The sequence below is a fragment of the Lynx rufus genome, unplaced genomic scaffold, assembly GCF_022079265.1.
Source record: "Lynx rufus isolate CCGP_SWC_20201006 ecotype Redwood Valley unplaced genomic scaffold, mLynRuf1.p SCAF_2, whole genome shotgun sequence".
NCBI classification, from domain to species: domain Eukaryota; kingdom Metazoa; phylum Chordata; class Mammalia; order Carnivora; family Felidae; genus Lynx; species Lynx rufus.
In genome coordinates this window covers 54,913,977-54,937,744 of record NW_025814834.1, presented here as the reverse complement: position 1 = coordinate 54,937,744, position 23,768 = coordinate 54,913,977, and the positions used below count along the sequence as shown (strand labels likewise).

Here is a 23,768-nt window from a genome sequence, read left to right as displayed (position 1 = left end):
GAGCCTTGCTGATGCCCCTGTCTCTTGCCAGAGAGGCTCTTCCTCACTTTTATACGCACCCAAATCACATCTTTTTGAGCTATGTATTGAATGATTCTTCTTCTCTGTATCCTTTGAGTTTTTACTACCAATGCCACAACTCTTTCTGGAGAACAAGCTTCAGGCAAAGAATAGTGTTAAATGTGTGGGACCCTAAGCTGAACAGAGTCATAGGGTTTCTTCAGGTGTAATGGAGTAAATGGTTTGGGGTACTAATGGTAGTTATATGTGATGATCACAGTAGGAAAGAATGGGGGAATCAGAGAGGCAGGGACCCAGACCACGAAGGAACTGTGGAGGAGGCAGCATTTAGGTTTGGCTTTGAGAGATAGTAAAATTTAGATAAGCAGAGAGAGAAGGTCATGTACAGGAAGGTTTAGGAGGAGAAAACTCAGAAATGTGGGGTAGCAGACCAGTGAGACAGGGGCCTACGATGAGTATAGAAGCACACTGATTTGGAAAGACAGCCTTGGAATACCGGAAGGCCTTGAGTTTAAACTTTATATAGTAAGCAATGAAGAATTTGTAGTCAAGTGTTTTGAGTGTAAAAATGACATTAGCATTAGGAAGGGTAATCCAGCTGGAGTGTATAATCAGGATGCTCCTGACTAGTGCAAAAGGGAATCCAAGTGATGGGTTGGGAATAAGAAAAAGAGGGTGCAATCCTGATTACAGGGGTGTAACAAGAATGGGAAATGAGGAAGTGAGGAGAGGGAGTGGGTAGAGCTTTCAGAAAGAACGGCCATGAAGGTGAAAGCAGAAAGGAATATCACTTTGAGAGAGTAAATGTTATTAAGTGGACCTCACTTGAAGAAGTACAATAGAAATGGGAGGGATGTTGTAGATAGTAAAGAGCAAAGAGTCAGGGGAAGTAGCAGTTTTCAAGCTGTGTCCTGGAAGTCAAGAGAAGAAACAGATCCTCGGAGGGTTGGATGGAGGTGGGGAGGAAATGATCATTGTTTAAAAAGATAATATAAGACCCATGGCACATTCATACATTATTGATGGCATTAAAATTCTAAAATATTTGTGGAATTTAATTTAACATATGTATATTAGGAACATTAACAATTTTGTACTCATTCACCCAAATCTGCCCTGGAGAGCTTATGTGTAGGTAACAATATAAGAGAAAAAAAAATCTTTTTGCAAGAAGATGTTCACTGCAGTGTTAATTAAATGGTAAAAAAAAAAAAAAGAAAAAAGTTGAAAATCTGTTTCTTAAAGAAAAAAGATAATTTGGTCACCCACTCAGTTAAAAGATAAGCAAACTATTCTGGATGGACTGAGTACTCAAATTTATGATGTGGAAATTCATACAGAAAAAAAAAAAAGGTTGCTAGAAATAGAATTCTGCTCTGAACTGCAAGAGCACCATTATGTCTCCATGTCAACAATAATCACAATAACCATGGGTGTCTTCACATTCAATCCTCAGGGTTACTCTGTGATTAGGATCCCCTATTTCCTCCATTTTATAGATCAAGAAACTGAGACTCAAAGAGATGAAGTAACTTGCCCCAAATCACAAATCCAGTTATTTGGAGAATTGGTATTCTGAGGCAGCTGTATTTTACTCTACGGCTTGTGCTCTTAATTACCTTGTCATTCTCTACATCTTAAGTAACTAGTTCTTTCAGCCAGTTGTTAAAATAGTACTAATGAAGCTAGTTTTCATAAAATACAGACAAAACAATATATGCATTTCTCTCTCATAACTGGATTTTTGCCTAGGGATTAGACATCAACATATTTTCTATTTTTTATTCCATCAGCTTATTACTTCATGAAAGATGCTAATGATTAGTTCAATACTTCCATGAAGCTAAATGTTCAATGAATCTAATACGTGAAGATTTAGTTTTATTTTCTCCAGGGCCACAATTTGGAAGGAAAAAGAACCCTTACATTTATTATCTGGGAATGAAAGTATAAGGCTACTTAATACAGACTTTACTTTGATTTTAATGGCATACATTTATCCTTTAGGATGTGATCCATGAAAATGTAAATGAGACACCTTAATTGTGTTTAGCCCTCATTCCCAGCAATATTTTTCTCTGCAGTGATGGAAAAGAAACAGAATTAATTATCAGAAACACCCAGATAATTATGTTAGAAAGCTGTGAAACAAATGTGCACATTATGTCCCTTGAGAATTTCCATTAGAACATCTTTGGACCAGAAGACACTTATCAACACATTTTTATTTATATCACTTGAAAATACATACTCTGGGAAGAAGAAATTACCTTCAGCTTTTCTTCAAGCTCTGTGAGAGAGACGCATAATTCAGTGATAGATTCAAGAACCTCTTTGTGTTTTGCCACTATTTTCTCAGCATATTTCTGCCCTTCTTCAAAACCTGGTGAGGAGAAGGGACAAAAGACAAAAAACAAAACAAAACAAAACAACTATTTTTTGAGGTCAAATCCTTAACAGAAAACAAACAAACAAACAAACAAACTCTGCTAGGGTGTTAATTCATTTCCCCAGTGTCTGGTGTAAAGGCTGGTAGATAGTAAGTGCTTAATAAATACTTGTTGAATAGATAAATAAATGAATGAAGGCATGAAAAACAGGTACCCTAGGAAAATGGTTACAAATCTGCTGTACCACGTCACTTTCATGTAGCCTAAACCATGTTGCTTTGTTAATATTCTTAAAGCTCCACTCTAATCCATTTTCTCCTGTTTTTGAACATTCAATCATTCTTTATTCATGGATTCAAAGCCCTCCATAATATAGTTTCAAGGTGCTTCTCCCAAACGTATGCCACCCTAGTTCCCTCACACACTTAGTTCTGGTCAAACTGAACCAGCAACTCTCCCCCTGCGAATCCCCATAGCCAGAGTATTCTTTCCTATACCAAGAATACCCTTCCCCCACTCTCTGCTGTCAAAACCCTATGTACTCTTCAAGATCTACTTCAAATAGCAATATCTCTGAAATGTTGTTAATCTTTGCCCGCCTAGATTTTTTTTCTCTCTACCTGAATAACAATAAAAATAGCTACCATGTAGTGAGTGTTCATTGTTTGACTATGGCTAAACGTTGTAATTTATTTATTTATTTATTTATTTATTTATTTATTTATTTATTTACTTATTCATTCATTCATTCATTTACCATTTCAACCATTTTTAAGTGTGCAGTACAGTGGCATTGAATACATTCTCATTGTTGTGCAGCCATCACCGCTATCCGTCTCCACAACTTTTTCATCTTCCCAAACTGAAACTCTGTACCCATTAAAAAACAGCTTCCATTTCTCTCTGCCCCGAACTCCTGGTAACCACTACTCTACTTTCTATCTCTTAAATCCGACTACTCTGGGTCCCTGCTGTAAGCGGAATCATATAATATTTGTCTTTTTGTGTTTGGCTTCTTTCACTTAGCATTATGTCTTTAAGGCTCATCCCTGTTGTTAACAGGTTATGGCTAAGCACTTTATACGCATTAATGTAATTCTCCTTGGATTCTCTAGGTTCTATCGCATTTTACAAATGACGAAACTGAGACTCAAAGAGTCTCAGGTTACCCAGACAATCATTGCAGGAGCAGGGATTTGAAACCAGGATTACAGACTCCATGGCTTAGACTAAGCTGTATTTCACGTTGTTATGAGCTGAACTGTGTCTCCTCCAGAATTCGTAAATTGAAGCCTCAACCTCCAGTATCTCAGAATGTTACCACATTTGGAGATAAGGTCTTTCAAGAGGTTATTAAGTAAAAATGAGGCCATTAGGATGGGCCCTAATCCAATATGACTGGATCCCTCCCACAAAAGATGAGGGAGAGACACCAATGCGAGCCTGTGCACAGGGGAATGCCTGTATGAAAAGGCAGCAAGAACTCAGCCGGCCACCAGCCAAGGAAAGAAGCCTCAGGCAACACCAATCCTGTCAGCACCTCAACCTTGTGATCTTGGACTTCCAGCCTCCAGAACTGTGAGGAAATGAATTTCTGTTGTTTCAGCTGCCCAGTCTATGGTATCTTGTGATGTTAACCCTAGCAAACCAATACTCACTTTTCATACCTTTCTTACTGCATTAACCATAACATGACTTCTAGGCCTAGGTTGTGGATTCTCAAATGAAGAAACTAAGTTTTATTTGTCTTTAAATCAATCACACCTCTTCATAGATAATAGGTACTCAAATTTTTTTTAGATAAATTTATTTGCATTAAAATTCTGGGTCCAGTGATGTTTGGGTAGCCTGTAAGAGTTAAAATAATATTCCTAAAGCATCTTACTTGATGAAAATTTTCAAAATTGCATAGCTTTCATACTGAGCAGATGAAGATTCATGACATTCATTTATTTATACAAGGTATTTACTCAATGATTCATTTATTCACCAAATATTTGTGAAGTACTTAGTACATACCACAAAGCAGTAAACTAACAGGCAAAATCCCTTCTCTCATGGAGCTTACAGTCTGGTGTAAAAGCCAGGCAATAGACAAATAACTATACAATTTGTCAGTTGGTGATAAGGGCCAGGAATGCAGACAAAGCAGGATGCAGGATGATGAATAATGGGAGGGGGATTTAACTTGTCTTGGTCTTTGTGAGTAGTTAGTGTGTTTGGAAACTGAATAGAATACAGTGGATAAAATACACTGGAATAAGCAGAGCATTGTTCTGGTTTTATTACCCTGGGGATGAGCGACAGGAATAGGGGAGAAAAGAACACAGAGAAGGAGGGTTTACACAAGACAGTGAAAATCCAAAGGCCTCCTCTCCTGCAAGCAGAAGTTACTTCCTATTTTCCCTCCTGCTTACTTTTATAGAGATGGGCTCTTATCTTGAGTCTCTTCCCCCAAGTAGTTGCTACAGTGAGGACCCTGAAGGCCTGCCATGCTCTGCTTTCTGCTGGATTAGGTGACTATAGATTTGTTCAATGGCAAATTGCTGGATATTTTTAAAAAGACCTCACCATATAAGCGCTGGGCTAGGTCACTGATCTCCTGAATCCTTTCTTCTTGCTGAGGCACTGAGGGCATGATATACTTATTGAACTGCTGGTGGAGAATTTCCACAGCTTCCTTTGTCTTGCACTCTGTAGAGTATTTTCCAACTCTTACAACTGTGGCACTTGCGTCTTCATACCAAAAGTGACACTAAATTAAAATGGGATAAAGTATAGATTAAGGAGACACCATCCTTCTAAAGTTCTTCATTTTGACCACTGAAGTATCAAATTTCAAATCCCTCAAACTTTATAATCACATTAGTTTGAACTTTCTAAGTTATAATAAAGAAAATATCAAAATATGATCATATGTTTTTGCACTAGGGTATTAGAGTCAGTTAAGAAAATAAAGGTATAGAAGTTCATTTGATTTTCCTGCCTTCTTAGATTTACCTAAAATAGAATTCCTAAGAACATTATACACTTACAAGAACATGCAGTAAAAAAAGTGTATAGCACTAAAAATAATTCAAATCTCAGCTAAAAGAAAAGAAAAAAGCCCAAACATACAAAATCTAGTCTAATTGACTGAAATAATTAACAATACATGGATAAAGTATTGCCTGACTAACACTCTAATAAATAAATTCTCTTTTAAGAATGAGATCTAGTTTATTAATTAAGGAAGTATCATCTAAAGAATAGCATTTGACTTTTTTTTAATAGAAGATACTCATGTAATATTTTCAAAATACAGTGGAGAACTGAGACAGTTTCTCACAAAAAATACTAAATAACTGTGATGGAAGGAATGTGTCTGACCAAGGCCAGAGCAATTATGATGAGCAAGAAATAGAAGCACATGACTCTGTTAAGAGCTGCCTTTAAATACGTGCCAGAGAGCTACAGCAAACCTACACATCAGATAGAGAAGAATGATCATCCTCATTCTCCTTAGCATGGTGTTACATCTAAACACTGCTGCATCAGTGGTAAAGAGAGACACATTTTGTCTCACAGAATAATGGGCTTCAAAGAACCTCAAGTGTGGAATTTCTTCAATATGAAGTGTGCAAATAATAATTTTAACTTGCCAAATTTTGTACAGTGTACGAGCACTCTACCATTTATCCTCTTGACAAAAGCAAAAATAACGCCAATAACAATCTTTTTACCTGAAAAATCCCAGTATCACATTTCTTTCTAAACATTTTCAAGTTCTGTGAAATAAGTAAGTCATTTTGAGTATTTTAAAAAGCAGTGAACATAATTCCATGATGGTTAAACATCTTGAGTTGATGGGGTCATGTGGAAATGGGAAACTCTTATATGTTGCTGGTAAGAGAAAATTAGTAAAATGTTTCCAAAGAACATTTGGACAATACAATCAAAACCTTGTAACATTCATTCCCTTTGGTCTAGCAATTCTACTTTAAGAAATTATCCTAGGAAAATAATCATGAAAAGGAGGACATGTATAGATTTCATGACAATAACGTCTAAAGCAGCATTGTTTTAAAGTAGCAGAGTAATTTTATAAAACAACATTACATATGGATATCATTACAACAACAAGAAGATACCTCTTCTATCATTTCCTGGAGATGTTCAGTCAGGTCCAAATTCATCTTGTAATCTGTCACAACTTTTTCAAACTCATCCACATGTTTTTGCAAATCTTTCATGGTTTCCAAAAGGACATTCACTTTATTATTTGGATAATTTAAGAGAGAATAAGAAGTTTTATTCTCAACTTTTCCCATTTTCATTTTCAAAGCCTGTGCAAAAAAAAAACAAAAAACACCCAGCTTTTAAAATAACACTCAATTTTTGGGGCGCCTGGGTGGCGCAGTCGGTTAAGCGTCCGACTTCAGCCAGGTCACGATCTCGCGGTCCGTGAGTTCGAGCCCCGCGTCAGGCTCTGGGCTGATGGCTCAGAGCCTGGAGCCTGTTTCTGATTCTGTGTCTCCCTCTCTCTCTGCCCCTCCCTTGCTTTCTCTCTGTCTCTCTCTCTCACTCTCTCAAAAATAAATATTAAAAAAAAATAAAATAACACGCAATTTTTATTTATGAGGCTAGATAGTGATTATATAATAAGAGAAAAACTTGGAGAGATTTTTGCAGCTTTCTCCATTATATAATATTAAAATAATAATTATCACGAATGTATTTTGGAAAGAATGGGTTTTCTTCCACATATTTTATTGATCCAGTATTAATATCATATAGAAAATTCACTATGTACCAGGTTCTATTCCAGATTTTGAGAATGATACTATGATTAAAAAAGACAACGATCATAAAATAAAATATTTTATTGTCTTCAATAAGCTCACTGCTTCCTGGGAAAGGTATTCAAATAATCTAGCCAGGGGTTCTAGGAACAGTGGAGGAGGTTCCTGACATTGGCAGGTGCAAGAAAGGAAAAGGGGTGCACAAAAGGTGTAGACATGCATGTGTGTGCACGTGCGTGTGCACGTGTGTGTGTGTGTGTGTGTGTGTGTGTGTGTGTGCATGCGCTGTGGGGAAGAATGGAAGCAGAGAGGCTGGATAAGTTTGGTACAATCCATTCCAGAGCTGCCTCAAGAGATAAATTAACTTAAACAATTTACATGGGAACCCAATTGTCACAAAAGCAGAAAACTACCTTCTCAGTCCCAATGCTACAAAAAGGCCCAAAGGTTAAGCATCTAGAATTAAAATGCAAAATGTTTTGCAGTAACTGTAGTAGTTCATGCACATGCACACACATACACACACACGCACGCACGCACGCACACAAATGCACCACCCACACTTTCGCTTTACCTGTATTTTTTCAGCATACACATCAACTTGTTGAATTTGATATTTAAGAGTCTTCAGATTCCGAGCTTTTTCATTTTTCTTAGTGTAATTAAACTTCAAATTGTTGAATTTCTTTTTTATATCTTTGAATGACTCTTTGAGCTGTAGTTCAGTAAAAAGAAAGAGGTGATTTCCTTAAAATGAGGACACTAATATTGACTTGTAAAAAATAAAAAGTCTAAACACTTCAAGATATTGATAATCTTCAAAATGTATTCAGTGATTTTGCAATAGGAAACAAGTCTGGTATATGTGAAATTAAACATATCCCCAAAATATAAGTAAGCATAAACTGTTCTTTGTACTTCTTGATTTGTAATTTATAATTAGATTTATAAGTATAGAATATCCTTTGGCCTCCAAACATGACAATTGTTAACACACCATAGATTTTCAACAACTCAAATTTTCTTATTTGTATTGATTTGACATCAAATGCCCCCATTCATTCTATTCTCAGTGCGCTAGCATTTGCCCCAGATCCTTTTACCTCCAGAGGCTCTTTTTTTTTTAATGTTTATTTGTTTATTTTTGAGAGAGAGCACAAGCAGGGGAGTGGCAGAGAGAGAGGGTGAGGCACAGAATCTGAAACAGACTCCAGGCTCTGAACTGTTAGCACAGAGCCTGGTGCGAGGCTTGAACTCCCCAACAGTGAGATCATGACCTGAGCCGAAGTCAGACACTTAACTGACTGAGACACCCAGGTGCCCCAAGGCACCCTTATGGCCATCAGGTATGAATTTATGAGGCTCCAACGAGCTGTTCCTGTTGAAGAGGTCAATGAAGAGTTGATATACAGACCACTGAGGACAATAGTGAGATGTAAGAGGAGACCCAATATGAGATTTAGTAGGAAAAGTACTTTATTTGTCCAAATCCAGTTTAAAAAAGTTATTTTTCATGAGCAGTTTCCAGAAGAGATTTCCTTATTAGGTATAGGCCACTAACTTCAGATGTCCTTCCAATCCAAAGTAAAGTGACAGTGTCACCACTGATGGCAATGCTAACCTGTGTATAAACCAAGCATAGGGCTATGAACTGAGACTAGGGCATGCATCATGACAGCCTGGAGAACACACAGGTCACCTTTACCAGTGACCAAAGTTCTAGCAGCCCATTCCATTAAACACACCACTTTCTGTGCCCTTCTCCATATTCAAGAAAGATAAACATATTGACAGGTTCTTTATATTATCAGCAAGGGGGAAGTACAGAGAAAACGTAAACCTCCTTAGATTACATGGAAGCATTTAACAGCAAAAAATGAACAATGTCATGGTTGATAAATCTGAGCAATGATAAGAAAAGTCAGAAGCATATTAAAATTCTTTTCAATGGCAGCAAATAAATTATTTGGAAGGGAATAAGAGCTGTGTACATGCAGATTCTAGACTTGTAATGCATAAAAAAATATATCTGCCCTAAAAAAATATTTCCTTTCTCAAAATGCTTACTTCAAATTCTGCATATTATAAAAACAGAACCTTGACTTTATCTTTACCATTTCTTGGAGACGATTATCTAGAAATGCCCTGGCAGACTTGCATGCATGGAAATTATTATGCTGATGCAATTTTGCACCTGACACACCTATACCTAATCGGCGTTGTTTATTTTATATGGTAAATGAAATTGTTGAAGATGAGTTTTAAGCTACCAATTAAGCCAAGCACAGAGACCATATTAAACATTGAAACTGATAAATCAGTAACATTCTGAAGAGGTGGAAAGAACTATAGTTCCAAAATTTGAAAACTATTTCTCTATTAGAACTCAGGAAAATATTTGAGAAGATCATATTTCTGTTGCTATACTTATGAAATAACCAATAAATATTTAACTTCTTTGACATTCAGTGTTTTAATCTGCACATGTTTGATTTTACTGGGGGAAAAAACAAATGGGATTAAAATACAAAGGGACTACATCCTGCATTATTCACATAGAGCTTTGGCAGGAACTTTTTTCCCCAAAGTCACAATCAGCAACTATCTGAGGATAGTTCTTGTATTAAAATACAGATTCTTGTATTAAAAAAGATGGTCTCAATAAAGAGTTATTATTTAATGGGTACAGAACTTCTATTTGAGATGATGAAAATGTTCTGGAAATGGAGAGTGGTAATGGAAGTATAACAGTGTGAATATACTTAATATCATTAACCTGTACCCTTAAAATGGCTAAGGTAGTAAATTTTATGTTATGTGTATTTTACCACAATTTAAAACATAATTTTTATCTTTTTTTTTTTTTAATTTTTTTTTCAACGTTTATTTATTTTTGGGACAGAGAGAGACAGAGCATGAACGGGGGAGGGGCAGAGAGAGAGGGAGACACAGAATCGGAAACAGGCTCCAGGCTCCGAGCCATCAGCCCAGAGCCTGACGCGGGGCTCGAACTCACGGACCGTGAGATCGTGACCTGGCTGAAGTCGGACGCTTAACCGACTGCGCCACCCAGGCGCCCCCATAATTTTTATCTTTAATAAAAATAAACATAAGAAAAGAGGAAAGAACAGGGAAAATATATGTCCTGTCACTAACACGTATCCATTAGAAAATAAAATGTTATATTCTTTTTTTCTCGTATTGGAACATGATATATATTATACACTTCAGTCGAGAGAAAGGAAGAGGGGTTCTGTCATCAATCTGATAATCATTGGATTACATCGGCTTGTTGAAATGGGAAAGATCAACATCTATTTGAAAACTATGTGATGAATGGAGAAAGGCTGAGCCTTAGCACTGTAATTCTAAACCATGAAATTTTAAATCTACTTTGGATCAAAAAATTTAAGACTGGTAAATGATGAGCACAATTTTATTTCTGTTTCTTCAGAATGTATGCACTTCCACTGAAGATGATTTATAAGACCAAAGAATGCTCATGGCACTATGGGTATGTGAAACGGACTCAGCTTCTTTCTGACACATGAGCTCCTTTGACAAAGTTGCTGGCACTTTTTGCTTTTGGTCCCACCAGAAATGCAGTTTAAATCTTGTACCTTTCCCAGATCAAATTTCAGACTATTGCAGATACAAGCGGAAGGCAACATGAACAAACTGCCTTTAGCAACTAGATTTTCAGAAAAATCTAATCGTGCCTAAATTTCTTACCTAAATGTTCCAACATGAAAACTTAACTTCCCATCTAATCCCCATATAACTTGTCATATTTTTAAAGAAACTGAGTGCCATGGTCGCTTGGCTATGGGATCATTGTTCCTGCAGCTGTTTCTAACTTTAGTTAGCTTGTCAACAATGGGGAATGGTGAAAATGGCCAAGACAACTGCTCAACAGGAGGACATAAGCAGGAAAGAACACCCAAAGCTGGATGGGAGAGTTTACCCTATTAGAAAATTTTTAATGTTGTTATAATCCACATTAACAACTTTTTCTAAAAGTCTTTAAAACACCAGGAGCATTTTCTTTTTCTAATGAATAATGTGATTTTCCAATCTATCTACTTGTTCAGCTCCTCCATATTTGTTATGGAACATGCAGACTAAGTTAATAGAGGTATAATTAGGAAAAAAAGTATTAAGACTTTGAAATTGTGGTTCTTTTGGGGGCACCTGGGTGGCTCAGTCGGTTAAGTGTCCGACTTCAGCTCAGGTCATGATCTCACGGCTTGTGGGTTCGAGCCCTGCATCAGGCTCTGTGCTGACAGTTCAGAGCCCGGAGCCTGCTTCAGATTCTGTGTCTCCCCCTCTCTCTGCCCCTCCCCCTACTTGCACTCTATCTCTGTGTGTGTGTGTGTGTGTGTGTGTGTGTGTTCTCTCTCTCTCTCTCTCAAAAATAAATGAACATTTAAAAAAATTTTTTAATTGTAGTTCTTTTGAAACTAGCAGAATGAACATCGTCACCAGATTTCCCAGGGAGCAGTAAGCCTCTCTCAGGGTTAGGAATGAACAAAGCTTCCTTGGGAAGAAGCAGAAGCAAAAGGGGCTGATGACAACCAGGCTGGCTTGCTATTCTTAGTCTTGACGAAGCTGGTCAAGGCTGCTTTGGCAGAAGAATGTATTATTGTGAGTCTGGAGCTGGCAAGGCCAATTTATGTGAGGGAAATGGGATATTTTAAAACTAAGGAAACACATTAAAGACAAAAGCCTTTCATTGGACCTATGGCACAGGTTTGGCCAGAATCAAAAATACAAAATCAACAGTCCATTTCTCTTAAGGTCCACTTCATGAGCTTCATTTCTTGCCCATCCTTTCGCCCATTTTAGAAAAAAGCCTTCTGGTGTTCATTTTGAGTAACAGAGGCTTCACAGTTATTATGGCCCAGGGATACTTGCATTTGAAATGAAAGGACCCAAAGTTTCATAATTCAACCTGAATTATTTGCTACAATAATTATGGGTAGAATATTAAGCCTAAGTCCTGGAGAGATTTGGGGACAAGGCTCCCTTGGCCTCCTTCTGCTTGGCAACTGCACCATTGCCTGCTGTGCTCAGGGCCAGGACTGTAGCAGCAGAAGTGGGGCAGCTTGGACAGAGAAGATGGGTGCTCCATTTGACACTGGATGTGGCAGCATGTCTCAGTAATGGGTATTTTACAAACTCTGCAAGTTCACTGTCTTCATATTTGTTTTATTTTCTGGACATGAAAACTATGATTTTATTTTATTTTATTTTATTATTTTATTTTATTTTATTTTATTTTATTTTATTTTATTTTATTTTATTTTATTTATTTTTTGGGGGGCGCAAGTGACCAAAGGGCAGAGAATGAGAGAGAAAGAGAGAGAAGCAATACTCATGTTCACCCAAAGTGGGGCTCAAGCTCACCCGATGAGGGACTTGAACCCACGAACTGCAAGACCATGACCTGAGCTGAAGTCAGATGCTTAACCGACCGAGCCACCCAGGCACCCAAAAACTATGATTTTAAACTTCAACTCTCTATATTCTTCAGGAAAAAGAGTCACTTTGCAGATGTTAAACACCAAACTTCTAACACATTTTATGCCTATGGGATGGGCATTTTCAGAACAAATTATAATCTTTCCTATTCTCTTATACATACCCTCTGAATGGACCCACAGTGTGGCCTGGTCACGACTCATTGTGACTTGAAGTCCCATGGGCTTTAATTCACTCTGGACTCCATGTTTCCTGAGGACTGTTGTAGTCTTGTGGTCCAGTACATAGTAGCCACATTGGTGATATGTGTTGAATGATGATAGTTTAGTTTTTTCTTAAAATCACTAGTGAGGGCTATCAATCTGGAATACCTTTACTATACCACAATGCTGCCCCATTGCATGTTTTCCGCATCCATGCATTCTTTTTCTGCTTCTTGTCCTGCCAGTGGGTGACTCTCCATGGTCATTTTGTCAATCAATAGCAAAGTGCTATACAATGTCAGGAAGTCTGATTTTATTAGTTGGATACGTGTCTCTCCCTCGATTCTAATTTACTGCTTCTAATCTGCCTTCTATCCCTGTAACTCAGATGACCGACTCACCCAAATTGACATAAAAATGTGTGTAAGTGGAACATGAGACTCTGACATATGGAATATACTATGTGTGCACTAAGTCTTTTTCTGCTACCTTCCTGATGTTGCTGCAGTATAAAAATTTCTGGCTAAAAAAATAAAATTATATGAAAGCTTCTGTTTGCAAAACTTATTTTGGAAGAATGGACACCAACCCAATTCTGTCATTGCTATTTTTTTCAGCAAGGTAGTTGTTTGTGACCCATAAATAGACTCCAGTTACAAATTTCCATGAACATTATGTAAATGTAAAAGTAATTTTTTTGGTCAAGTTGCAGGTAGAAAACATGCTCAATATTAACGTATTACATTTCTAAATGAAGATATGTAAATGAATGAGTAACTAATAGTGTTCCGTCACATATTACCACAGAGAGTGTCTGTAAATGCCTTGTGTATTAACAGCTTATTTATGTTGCCAGGCAAGAAAATATATAGTGAAATTCAACATTCATGCATACAAATGTATCGTTGGGTAAAATGAATGAAAAAAAAACTCCCCAAAATCTGGCAGTCTGAAGGCTGTGAAGGTAGATGTGGAGAAAATGAGATTTTACAATTTCCTATGTCTTACATAGTGTATAAAATTACACAATGAGAATATTTTACCCAAAGATAATCAAGGCACAAAACCATGGTTATCTTTACAGAATATCATATCACATTTAAAAAAATCATATTTAGAACAGCCCACTTCATTTTGCCTTGAGGTACTGAGTCCTCTTCTGACGGCCTTTAGTGCAGTTATAACCATGTAAGTTAGTTAGGGCATCATCAAAGGAACTGTGCTATTAGCATCAGCATATAAACAGCTTGTAACAGATATGTCGTAAAATAAGGCTAGAAGAGGAAAACACAGAAAAAGGATTCGTGGAACATTAGACCATGCAGTAGTTGAATGGGCTAAAACAGGAACGAGTAATGAACTCTGAGATTAGCAAGTGACAGTGTGTCGGTGCCCAATAAATGCCAATGCCCAATAAATGAGCTTTTGGCCCAAAGCTGACTCCTTAACACAACATGAACAGAAACTCTGCAGTTTGGTAGCACACTGCTCAAGTGAAAATCTTACACACCTCAGTTTTCTCATCTTAAAAATGAAGATGTCAAAGTAGAGATCTTTCAAAATCTACTTCAACTCAGCATCTGTGAACTTCCAAGAAGCACTTTAAGCACATTAGAAGCAAAACAATGTGTTTTCCAATTAACTTAAAAAATCAAATGTAATGTTTGGTTTAGTTCCCTAGTGGGGTGTCTGACTTCATTTTTTTATACCAAAAAGTAGTGTAAACTATTGCTTTTAATTTTATATAATGTTTCAAGTACCTACACCAAATATTAATAACTATAATATAATAAAAATGTCTAGGGGCGCCTGGGTGGCTCAGGCAGTTGAGCGTCCGACTTCAGCTCAGGTCATGATCTTGTAGTTCTGACTTGGAGACCTATGTTGGGCTCTGCGCTGATAGCAGGGAACCTGGAGCCTGCTTCAGATTCTGTCTGTCTGTCTCTCTCTCTCTCTCTCTCTCTCTCTGCCCCTCCCCCATTTGTGCTCTTTCTCCCTCTCTCTCAAAAATAAATAAATAAAGCATTAAAAAAATTTCTAAGTGTATAAATATTTTCACCACTTGGAATTACCCATCTGCACTTTGATCTTCACAATAAAACTAGAGCATACATACATTTATTTTACTAAACTGTACTGAAAATATTCCTTCTGCTTATTTTCCCATTAGGCTTATGGTTGGAAATTCCAGGATGTGGATGCTAAACTGTGACATGCCTACTACATTTCTATAAGAAGGAAAGAAGAAATAGATCAAAGATTTTCAAAGATCTTTTAAAATTTTTTTTTTCAACGTTTATTTATTTTTGGGACAGAGAGAGACAGAGCATGAACGGGGGAGGGACAGAGAGAGAGGGAGTCGGAAACAGGCTCCAGGCTCTGAGCCATCAGCCCAGAGCCTGACGCGGGGCTCGAACTCACGGACCGCGAGATCGTGACCTGGCTGAAGTCGGACGCTTAACCGACTGCGCCACCCAGGCGCCCCTCAAAGATCTTTTAAATGTGAAATTGTAACTTACATCAAAGATTAGTTGGATATGAAGTAGAAGCAAATGGGAAGACTAGTTCTCTTAATGTTTAAGATCATGTTAAAGTGTTATCTGATTCCTAAAGCAAACCCACATGTATCTGGTTGCTCATTCCTGTTACGGTACAGACAATCCTAGGGTGTCCCTACTGTGACTACAAGGTACATCTGTCATCCTGGCTAGCTGGCTCCCAGCAGAGGCACATCACGAGGCAGCCTGTAAATAGAACCACTGTGGGAAGGGCCTGAACAGGGGGACCGAGCTCCATAAATGCCACAGCACTTCAGGAAGATGGAAACAGCCATAGGGAGCTAGGAATAAGACTTAGCCTCCTCCAATTGTGGCTTCAGTCAGTCTAGAGCTGAACATCCCTGCAGGGAGAGAGATTTTTGGCAAAACAAAAGTTTACCAAAGAAGAAGAGGAAGGAGGAGGAGGAAGAGGAGGGGAAAGGGGCAGGGGACAGGGTGGGGAGAAGGAGGAGGACGATGGGAAGAAAGAAGATAACTTTGGAGAAAATGTGTAAATTGAGGCTAACAGAATGTTAGAGAAGCTTTACCGCTTCCTTTTCCTGTACCTACTTTTGTAATGGACTTGTGACTAATGGACTCAGAAACATTTTACTCTAAATGGAGATAAGTCTGGAATTATATAGTACCTTGTCTTCTGCTGTCAGTTCTCAGTCAAAAATCAGGACCCCTTGGCACAAAAACAGACACTCAGATCAATGGAACAGAATAGAGAACCCAGAAATGGACCCACAAACATATGGCCAACTAATCTTTGACAAAGCAGGAAAGAATATCCAATGGAATAAACACAGTCTCTTCAGCAAGTGGTGGTGGGAAAACTGGACAGCAACATGCAGAAGAATGAACCTGGACCACTTTCTTACACCATACACAAAAATAAACTCAAAATGGGTGAAAGACCTAAATGTAAGACAGGAAGCCATCAAAATCCTCAAGGAGAAAGCAGACAAAAACCTCTTTGATCTTGGCTGCAGCAACTTCTTACTCAACACCATCTCTGGAGGCAAGGGAAACAAAAGCAAAAATGAACTATTGGGACCTCATCAAAATACAAAGCTTCTGCACAGTGAAGGAAACAATAGCAAAACTAAAAGGCAACTGACGGAATAGGAGAGGATATTTGCAAATGACATATCAGACAAAGGGTTAGTATCCAAAATCTATAAAGAGCTTCTCAAACTCAACACCAAAAAAACAAATCATCCAATGAAGAAATGGGCAAGAGACATGAACAGACACTTCTCCAAAGAAGACATCGAGATGGCCAACCGACACATGAAAAAATGCTCAACATCACTCATCATCAGGGAAATACAAATCAAAACCACAATGAGATACCACCTCACACTGTCAGAATGGCTAACATTAACAATTCAGGCAACAACAGATGTTGGTGATGATGTGGAGAAAGAGGACCTCTTTTGTACTGCTGGTGGTAATGCAAGCTGGTGCAGACACTCTGGAAAACAGTATGGAGGTTCCTCACAAAACTAAAAAAAGAACTACCCTATGACCCAGCAATTGCACTACTAGGCATTTATCCAAGGAATACAGGTATGCTGTTTCAAAGGGGCACATGAACCCCCATGTTTATAGCAGCACTGTCAACAATAGCCAAAGTATGGAAAGAGCCCAAATGTCCATCAAAGGATGAATGGATAAAGAAGATGTGGTGTATATATATATATATATATATATATATATATATATATATAAATATATATATTTATATATATATATATAAATATATATATTTATATATATATAAATGGAGTATTGCTTGGCAATCAAAAAGAATGAAATCTTGCCATTTGCAACTATGTGGATGGAACTAGAGGGTATTATGCTAAGCAAAATTAGTCAGAGAAAGACAAATATCATATGACTTCACTCATATGAGGACTTTAAGACACAGAACAGATGAACATAAGGGAAGAGAAGCAAAAATAATGTAACAACAGGGAGGAGGACAAAACATAAGAGACTCATAAATATGGAGAACAAACTGAGGGTTACTGGAGGGGTTGTGGGAGGGGGGATGGGCTAAATGGGTAAGGGGCATTAAGGAATCTACTCCTGAAATCACTGTTACACTATATGTTAACTAATTTGGATGTAAATTAAAAAAAAATCAGGACCCTTGCCATCCTGATCTGTGTTTTTCCCCAAGGGTAGGTTTATTTAAATGGAAGTTTAACTAGGGGAAGGTGACTGTGACTCACTACATATTTGGGGGTTGGGTTTGGGTAGAATTGAGGAAGAGGAGGTAGAATTATGTGTTCGTGAGGGGGAGCATGGATGCAGAGGTTGACTTTCATGTTACTCTTTTTTTCTCTAGAAGTTGTTTTGCCAGTAGGCTACTTCATTTGAGTAAACATGAAACCAGCCACTTGATTTTGGTGATAATACTTTGTAGCCTCTGAGGCAAAGAGCCTGCTCCCCTGGCCCTTGGCACCCCCTTCACTATGAGTCAATGGTGCTTAAATAGAATCTCAGCAGGTTGGAGCTGGCTGCCTGGAGACAGCATCACTCTTTCTAACCTGACAGGCTGTATCCACTCAAGCAAGCAACTGCTGTACAGCCTTGGGTGGGGATAAGGAAACAAACAAAAGGCCATAATGGTACATTCTAGGTTTTTCTATTCATTGACAACATACTGACTTGGGTGCTTGAAATTTACTCAAACTTTCAGAGCCCTGAGACTATTGCTTGGTAGATTAAAGGTCAACATTGAATAAATGGTCGCCTGATTGTGTGTGCATGGGTGCAGACACTTGAGCCACATGCTTTAGGTTCAGAGCAACTTCTGGCAATATCGCTGCTCACTCCCACCACCCCACCTCATTTATATTGTCCCTTGTGGTGCAGTACTCCAAGCAGCGGATCAGGGTCCGTTCATACTCCTCGGCTTTGGCACGCAAGTTCACACCATCCCCCTCAAGGACGTCCAGCTGCTGCTGCAGGTTCTTGGCAGAAATGTTAGAGCAGTTCTGAAAATGGAACGGAAGCTCAAGTGACAAAGGGAACAGGCAAAACAGCAATGAGACGGATGTGCTATTTACCTGCTTTATGAAACTCATAGAGGACATTAAAAACTAGGTTCCTGGTTTACTTTACCTCAAGCATATCTGAATATGCTGTAATGATTTCAGAAAGAAGCCAGACACCAACATGTCAGGGAAGGCAAACCATTGCATTTCCAGTCTTGAAACTTAAGTTTTGAAGATTTACTCATCACACCCAAGTCTTCAAAGACATCGTTTATTATAAGGTATAATTTTTACTTCAAAAGCATAAAATATGCATCGGAAACCTTCAGCTTCTGCACTATAATTTTCCTGTCAACTTGAACTTAACCTCAGATTCATTATGGAAGTGCACCAATCTCTGCTCAGCACAGAGGGCTGCTGAGGCCAAGGCAGACAAGAGTTAGAGAACAATTTATATTATTTGTGCAAAGTGAGATGTCTTACTTTTTTTTTTGTAATATCTTTACTAATAAAATAAAACTCTTTAGAAAGAAAGTTCCTTCTTGGTAAAAACTGATTCTATTTTGTATTTCTGTCTTTTAGCTTAAAAAAATTATGTTCTTTGCATTCCATATAGTTTAATGGATATCTTAAGTGAACTTTGAAATAAAATTGACCATTATGATTTATTAATGTTATACATATTGGATAGAAAAAACAATCTTTTCTCACTAAACTTAGGAATTTAGAAAGGGATTTTTTTTTAAATCAGAGTCCAATATATTATTTAGAAAAATTTGATCTGGAAATATTTTCTTCTCTTTTAGGCTCCTTTGTTAATGTCAGTCCACTGGCATAAAGCATGTCCAATGACTGGTGCCCAAGCCTTCTGCAAAGCCAGGAGGCTCCTCCATTCTGAGTTTTCATGGCTTAAGCAGCTTCTCTGGGCCTCAGATGCTTCTTTTATAAAATGAGTGTTGTGGGCTGGCTTATGTCTAGAATACCTTCCAGATCTGAAATGCTAAAGCAGCATTGGTCCAATCAAAATATAATCTGAGCCACATGAATAATTTAAAATTTTGTAGTAGTCATATTAAAAAGTAAGAAAGAAACAGGTGAAATTCATCTTCATAATGTGGATTGTTCTACCGAATATGTCCAAATATCATCATTTTAATATGTAACCAAAGGTAGAAAATATTAATACAGTTTTTATACTAAGTCTTTGAAATCTAGTTAATTGTTGCTAAACTTCTGTCAGAAATACTTGATCTGTATTCAAATTTCATAGTTGATAATTTAAAATGTAGATTCACATACCCAAGCTGTTCCCAACACACATAAAAGTTTTCCCATAATTACACTGTCAGTTTAAATTTTTTAAATTAATTAAAAATAAATAAAATTAGAAGTTCAGTTCTTTCATTGCATTAGGCACATTTCAAAGGTGAAAAATTGACTGCCATATTAGACAACACAACTCTACAATTCTATTTTTAATTAGCATGAGAATAGGTGTATAAAACAAGACTTGTATAAACAGATTTTCTCCTTAAATATTTTTTCTTTTGTTATAGGTGGTAGACATTCACCACAAATAACTATCCCAGTGGCTTAATGTATTTTTTAACTTAACATGTACTAGGCAATCTGCCTGGTTTCATTGATATTATAATAACCCAACTCTCAGCTTTAGTTAGATATGAATGATGGTGTTCTAAGTTGCTTACAGGTCGCTGTACTGAAGAGATGACGTCCACTCCCAGGGAAAGGGCCAGTTTATGGAGCTGCTCAATATGTGCCTGCTTCTCCTGAGAGCGACTGAGCTGAACCTGGGCTTCGTGGCCATCCTCCAGCTCCTTTGGCTGTTCTAAAAACTCCATTTCTCTTGATTTGATGAGATGACCCAGCTGAAATTTAGGATGTTAACAATTAACATGGGTTTCATATTTTCAGGAAGACAGATTTTTTTTTTAAACAAAAAGCCTACTTCCTATAACCGATTTTACTACCTGGTCAAAATGTTGCCAAGCTCATCTATAATTACTAGTGTTATAGACAAATAAATGTTACAGGGCTTCAAACCAAGAGGGTAAAATTGAGGAACTAATACTACCAGTTCTGTTAAAGAAGGTCATAGCCTAAAACCTTTGCAAGATCTAGGCTTGTGATCCGAGTAAATTCAGAGGCTATTTTAATTTTTTTTTTTCAACGTTTATTTATTTTTGGGACAGAGAGAGACACAGCATGAACGGGGGAGGGGCAGAGAGAGAGGGAGACACAGAATCAGAAACAGGCTCCAGGCTCCGAGCCATCAGCCCAGAGCCCGACGCGGGGCTCGAACTCACGGACCGCGAGATCGTGACCTGGCTGAAGTCGGACGCTTAACCGACTGCGCCACCCAGGCGCCCCCAGAGGCTATTTTAAAGGGATATCAACACATCTCCATTTTCTGTTAATAGAAACTAATAACGTGATGCCTGTGTGGCTTATTTGGCTAAGCATCTGACTCTTGATTTGGGCTCAGGTCAAGATCTCACAGTTTGTGAGTTTGAGCCCCTCATCAGGCTCTACATTGACAATGCAGAGCCTGCTTGGGATTCTCTCTCTCCCTTTGTCTCTGCTGCTCCCTGCTCTCTCTCTCTCTCTCTCTCAAAAATAAATAAGTAAACATTTAAAAGAAAGTAGAAGCTAATAACTTGAACCTGTACTAAGCACTCCTTAATGTCAGGTACTTAAGATACAAAAAAAAAAAACCTCAAAAAACACATGAATTTATTTTCTTTCCTCAGAGAGCTTACACTTGAAGGGAGAAAGTAATTAAGAATCAAGATACTAAAAATGACAGATGTGTGAGATAAACTATGAAAGTTCTGGGAATTTAGAAAAGAAACAAATCACTCCAAGTAAGGTAGGCTTGTTGGAAGCAAGGATAGAGTTTAAATAGTAGAGAAGAGCAAAAAGGACCTGTCAGATAATAGCAGCCTGAGAATCAAGGCTTGGAGTGAGGAAGGTGTGCATCATCTTTAAGGGACAAAGAAAAGCTCAGTTTGGCTGGAATGTAAGGGAGGATAGAAGCTAGTGAGAAAAAGTTAAAGGCCAGATTGTGGAAAACTTCTGATACCAGAAAAAGCAACTTGGCCTTTATTACACAATAATTTATTTCTAATTTCATAGTTTAAAGTTTATTTCTTTATTTTGAGAACAAGTGCGAACCAGGGAGAGTCAGAGAGAGAGGGAAACAGAAAATCAGAAGTAGGCTCCATGCACTGTCAGTGTGAGCCTGATGTGGAACTTGATCTCGTGAACCATGAGATCATGACCTAAGCTGAAATCAAGAGTTCACTGCTTAACTGACTGAGCCACTCAGGTGCCCTTCTAATTTCATAATTTAAAACTGAGGGTCCTGGGGCACCTGGTTAAGCATATGACTCTTGATTTTGGTTCAGGTCATGATATGACAGTCATGAGATCGAACCCCACCTTGGGCTCCACACTGGGCATAGAACCTGCTTGAGATTCTCTCTCTCTGCCTGTTCCACTGCTCACTTTCTCTCTCTTTCTTTCTCTCAAATAAATAAATAAATAAATAAATAATAAAAAAAAATAGAGCTGAGGGTCTTCCAGATATCCATGACAAATCCTACCTTTTCCTTAACTTGATGGAATTGGACTACCTTGTACAAGATATCCTCATAATCTTGGATTCTCTCTTGCTGTTTTTGATGGAGGTGAATAAGCTCCTTCAGTTGTTGAGACTTCTCTTTAACAGGGGCTCCTTTGCCAGTTAACTCTTCTGATTCTTTTACAATGTATTGAACTTCAACGTTCAGTTGCTAAAGAAGTTGAAAGAAATAAAAGATATCCAGCTTTTAGACAGCTTTTTCCTTTATAACTGACTATAGGAAGGTCTCAATCACTATTCTCTCACTTGCTAACTATTATTTATTGTCAGCCCCACCCCATCCTTGCAAATCCAGGCTTTGTGTTTGATGCTAAGGATACATTATTCTATTCCCATCTTCTTAGAAATTAAAAAAATTTTGCTATAAATGCAAAAAAACATGTTTCAAAGCTAGGTGGTGAAATAGAAAGTCACATATTTCTGTGGCAGACCAAATACTCCAGTTATCTGTTAAATGAATGCATTTTAGATATTTTATGAAGCCATGATCATCTCTGATATTTAATGTAAACTAGAATCAGTATGATAAAAACATCAAGAGAAGACAAGTCTAAAAATACATTGGGGGAATTATTTGTCCTTCATGATAACAGAATGATCAGAATGAACTACCAGCTGAGCAATGTGGTAGATATGCTACTTTAAAAACAGTCATCCCAGAATCCACAAATAGACACCACATGTAGAGAGGGATAAAGCAGCTTCCTTTTCCCTAGGACCACTCAGATACCCCTTGTAGGAATCCAGATTTTGGGACAGAACTTGCAAATGCTGGACAACTCAAAGAGGAAGCCACTATAATGTCAGGGATGGAGCTTATATCAAGGAGAAAAGTAGTGGAAATCATTTAGGCTAAGGAAATACTTTGCAGAAGAGTAGCCTAATAAAGGTCTTCAAATTGAAATCAAGCATAGGGGCATCAAATATATGCATACCACAGTGACAGAACTAATGAAGCTTGGGAATGGCCCCTGACTTAGATGAATTTACTCACGCATGCATATGCAGGGCCACATGCATGCATACATACACAAAATGCCAGTAGGCATATAACACAAGGTATATCAAAGTAGCTAACATGTAGGCTAATTGAATTTTCTAAGAATTTATAGAAAAGACTTCATCATGGGCTACAATGGTGTGTGTGTGTGTGTGTGTGTGTGTGTGTGTGTGTGTGTGTGTGTGTAGGAGGTAGTTTTATGCTATATCAGTTTTACCTTTAAAGAATCTGAAATAGGGGTGCTTGGGTGGCTCAGTTGGTTAAGTGTCTGACTTTGGCACAAGTCATGATCTCATGGTTCATGAGTTCAAGCCTCGTGTCAGACTCTGTGCTAACAGCTCATAGCCTGGAGCCTGCTTTGGAGTCTGTGTCTCCCTCTCTCGCTGCCCCTCCCCCACTCATGCTCTCTGTCTCTCAAAAATAAATAAACGTTAAAAAAAATTAAAAAAAAAGAATCTGAAATAGATCTTCCCTAAAGGAATCTTCAGTCTTCTGATTTGGCATTCTTTAAAGCCAACATTTTTGAAGTAGTAACCAACAGCAATGCAGATATCTTAATGTTGCAGTGAAGAACAAGAAGTCAGGCAAGAGGACAGCATGACTGGCAAATATTTTTGACAGTTGTATCAGGTTTAGGAGCGGCAGGAGGTGGAGGGTATGGAATGCATGGGCAGTCTGGG

General features: G+C 37.9%; 1 protein-coding gene across 1 annotated transcript in view; it reads right to left on the bottom strand.

Annotated features, from left to right (window-relative positions):
* The window catches only part of CCDC141 (coiled-coil domain containing 141), a 205,516-nt gene that overhangs the window by 18,624 nt on the left and 163,124 nt on the right, over nucleotides 1-23,768 (bottom strand). Inside the window, exons 15-21 of the mRNA XM_047085862.1 lie at nucleotides 22,051-22,239; nucleotides 20,134-20,313; nucleotides 18,275-18,424; nucleotides 7,767-7,907; nucleotides 6,542-6,736; nucleotides 4,983-5,166; nucleotides 2,292-2,404 (exon numbers count right to left, since the gene is read on the bottom strand). Of these exons, the coding sequence (XP_046941818.1) occupies nucleotides 2,292-2,404; nucleotides 4,983-5,166; nucleotides 6,542-6,736; nucleotides 7,767-7,907; nucleotides 18,275-18,424; nucleotides 20,134-20,313; nucleotides 22,051-22,239 (1,152 nt within the window). The remainder of the gene's footprint in view (nucleotides 1-2,291; nucleotides 2,405-4,982; nucleotides 5,167-6,541; nucleotides 6,737-7,766; nucleotides 7,908-18,274; nucleotides 18,425-20,133; nucleotides 20,314-22,050; nucleotides 22,240-23,768) is intronic.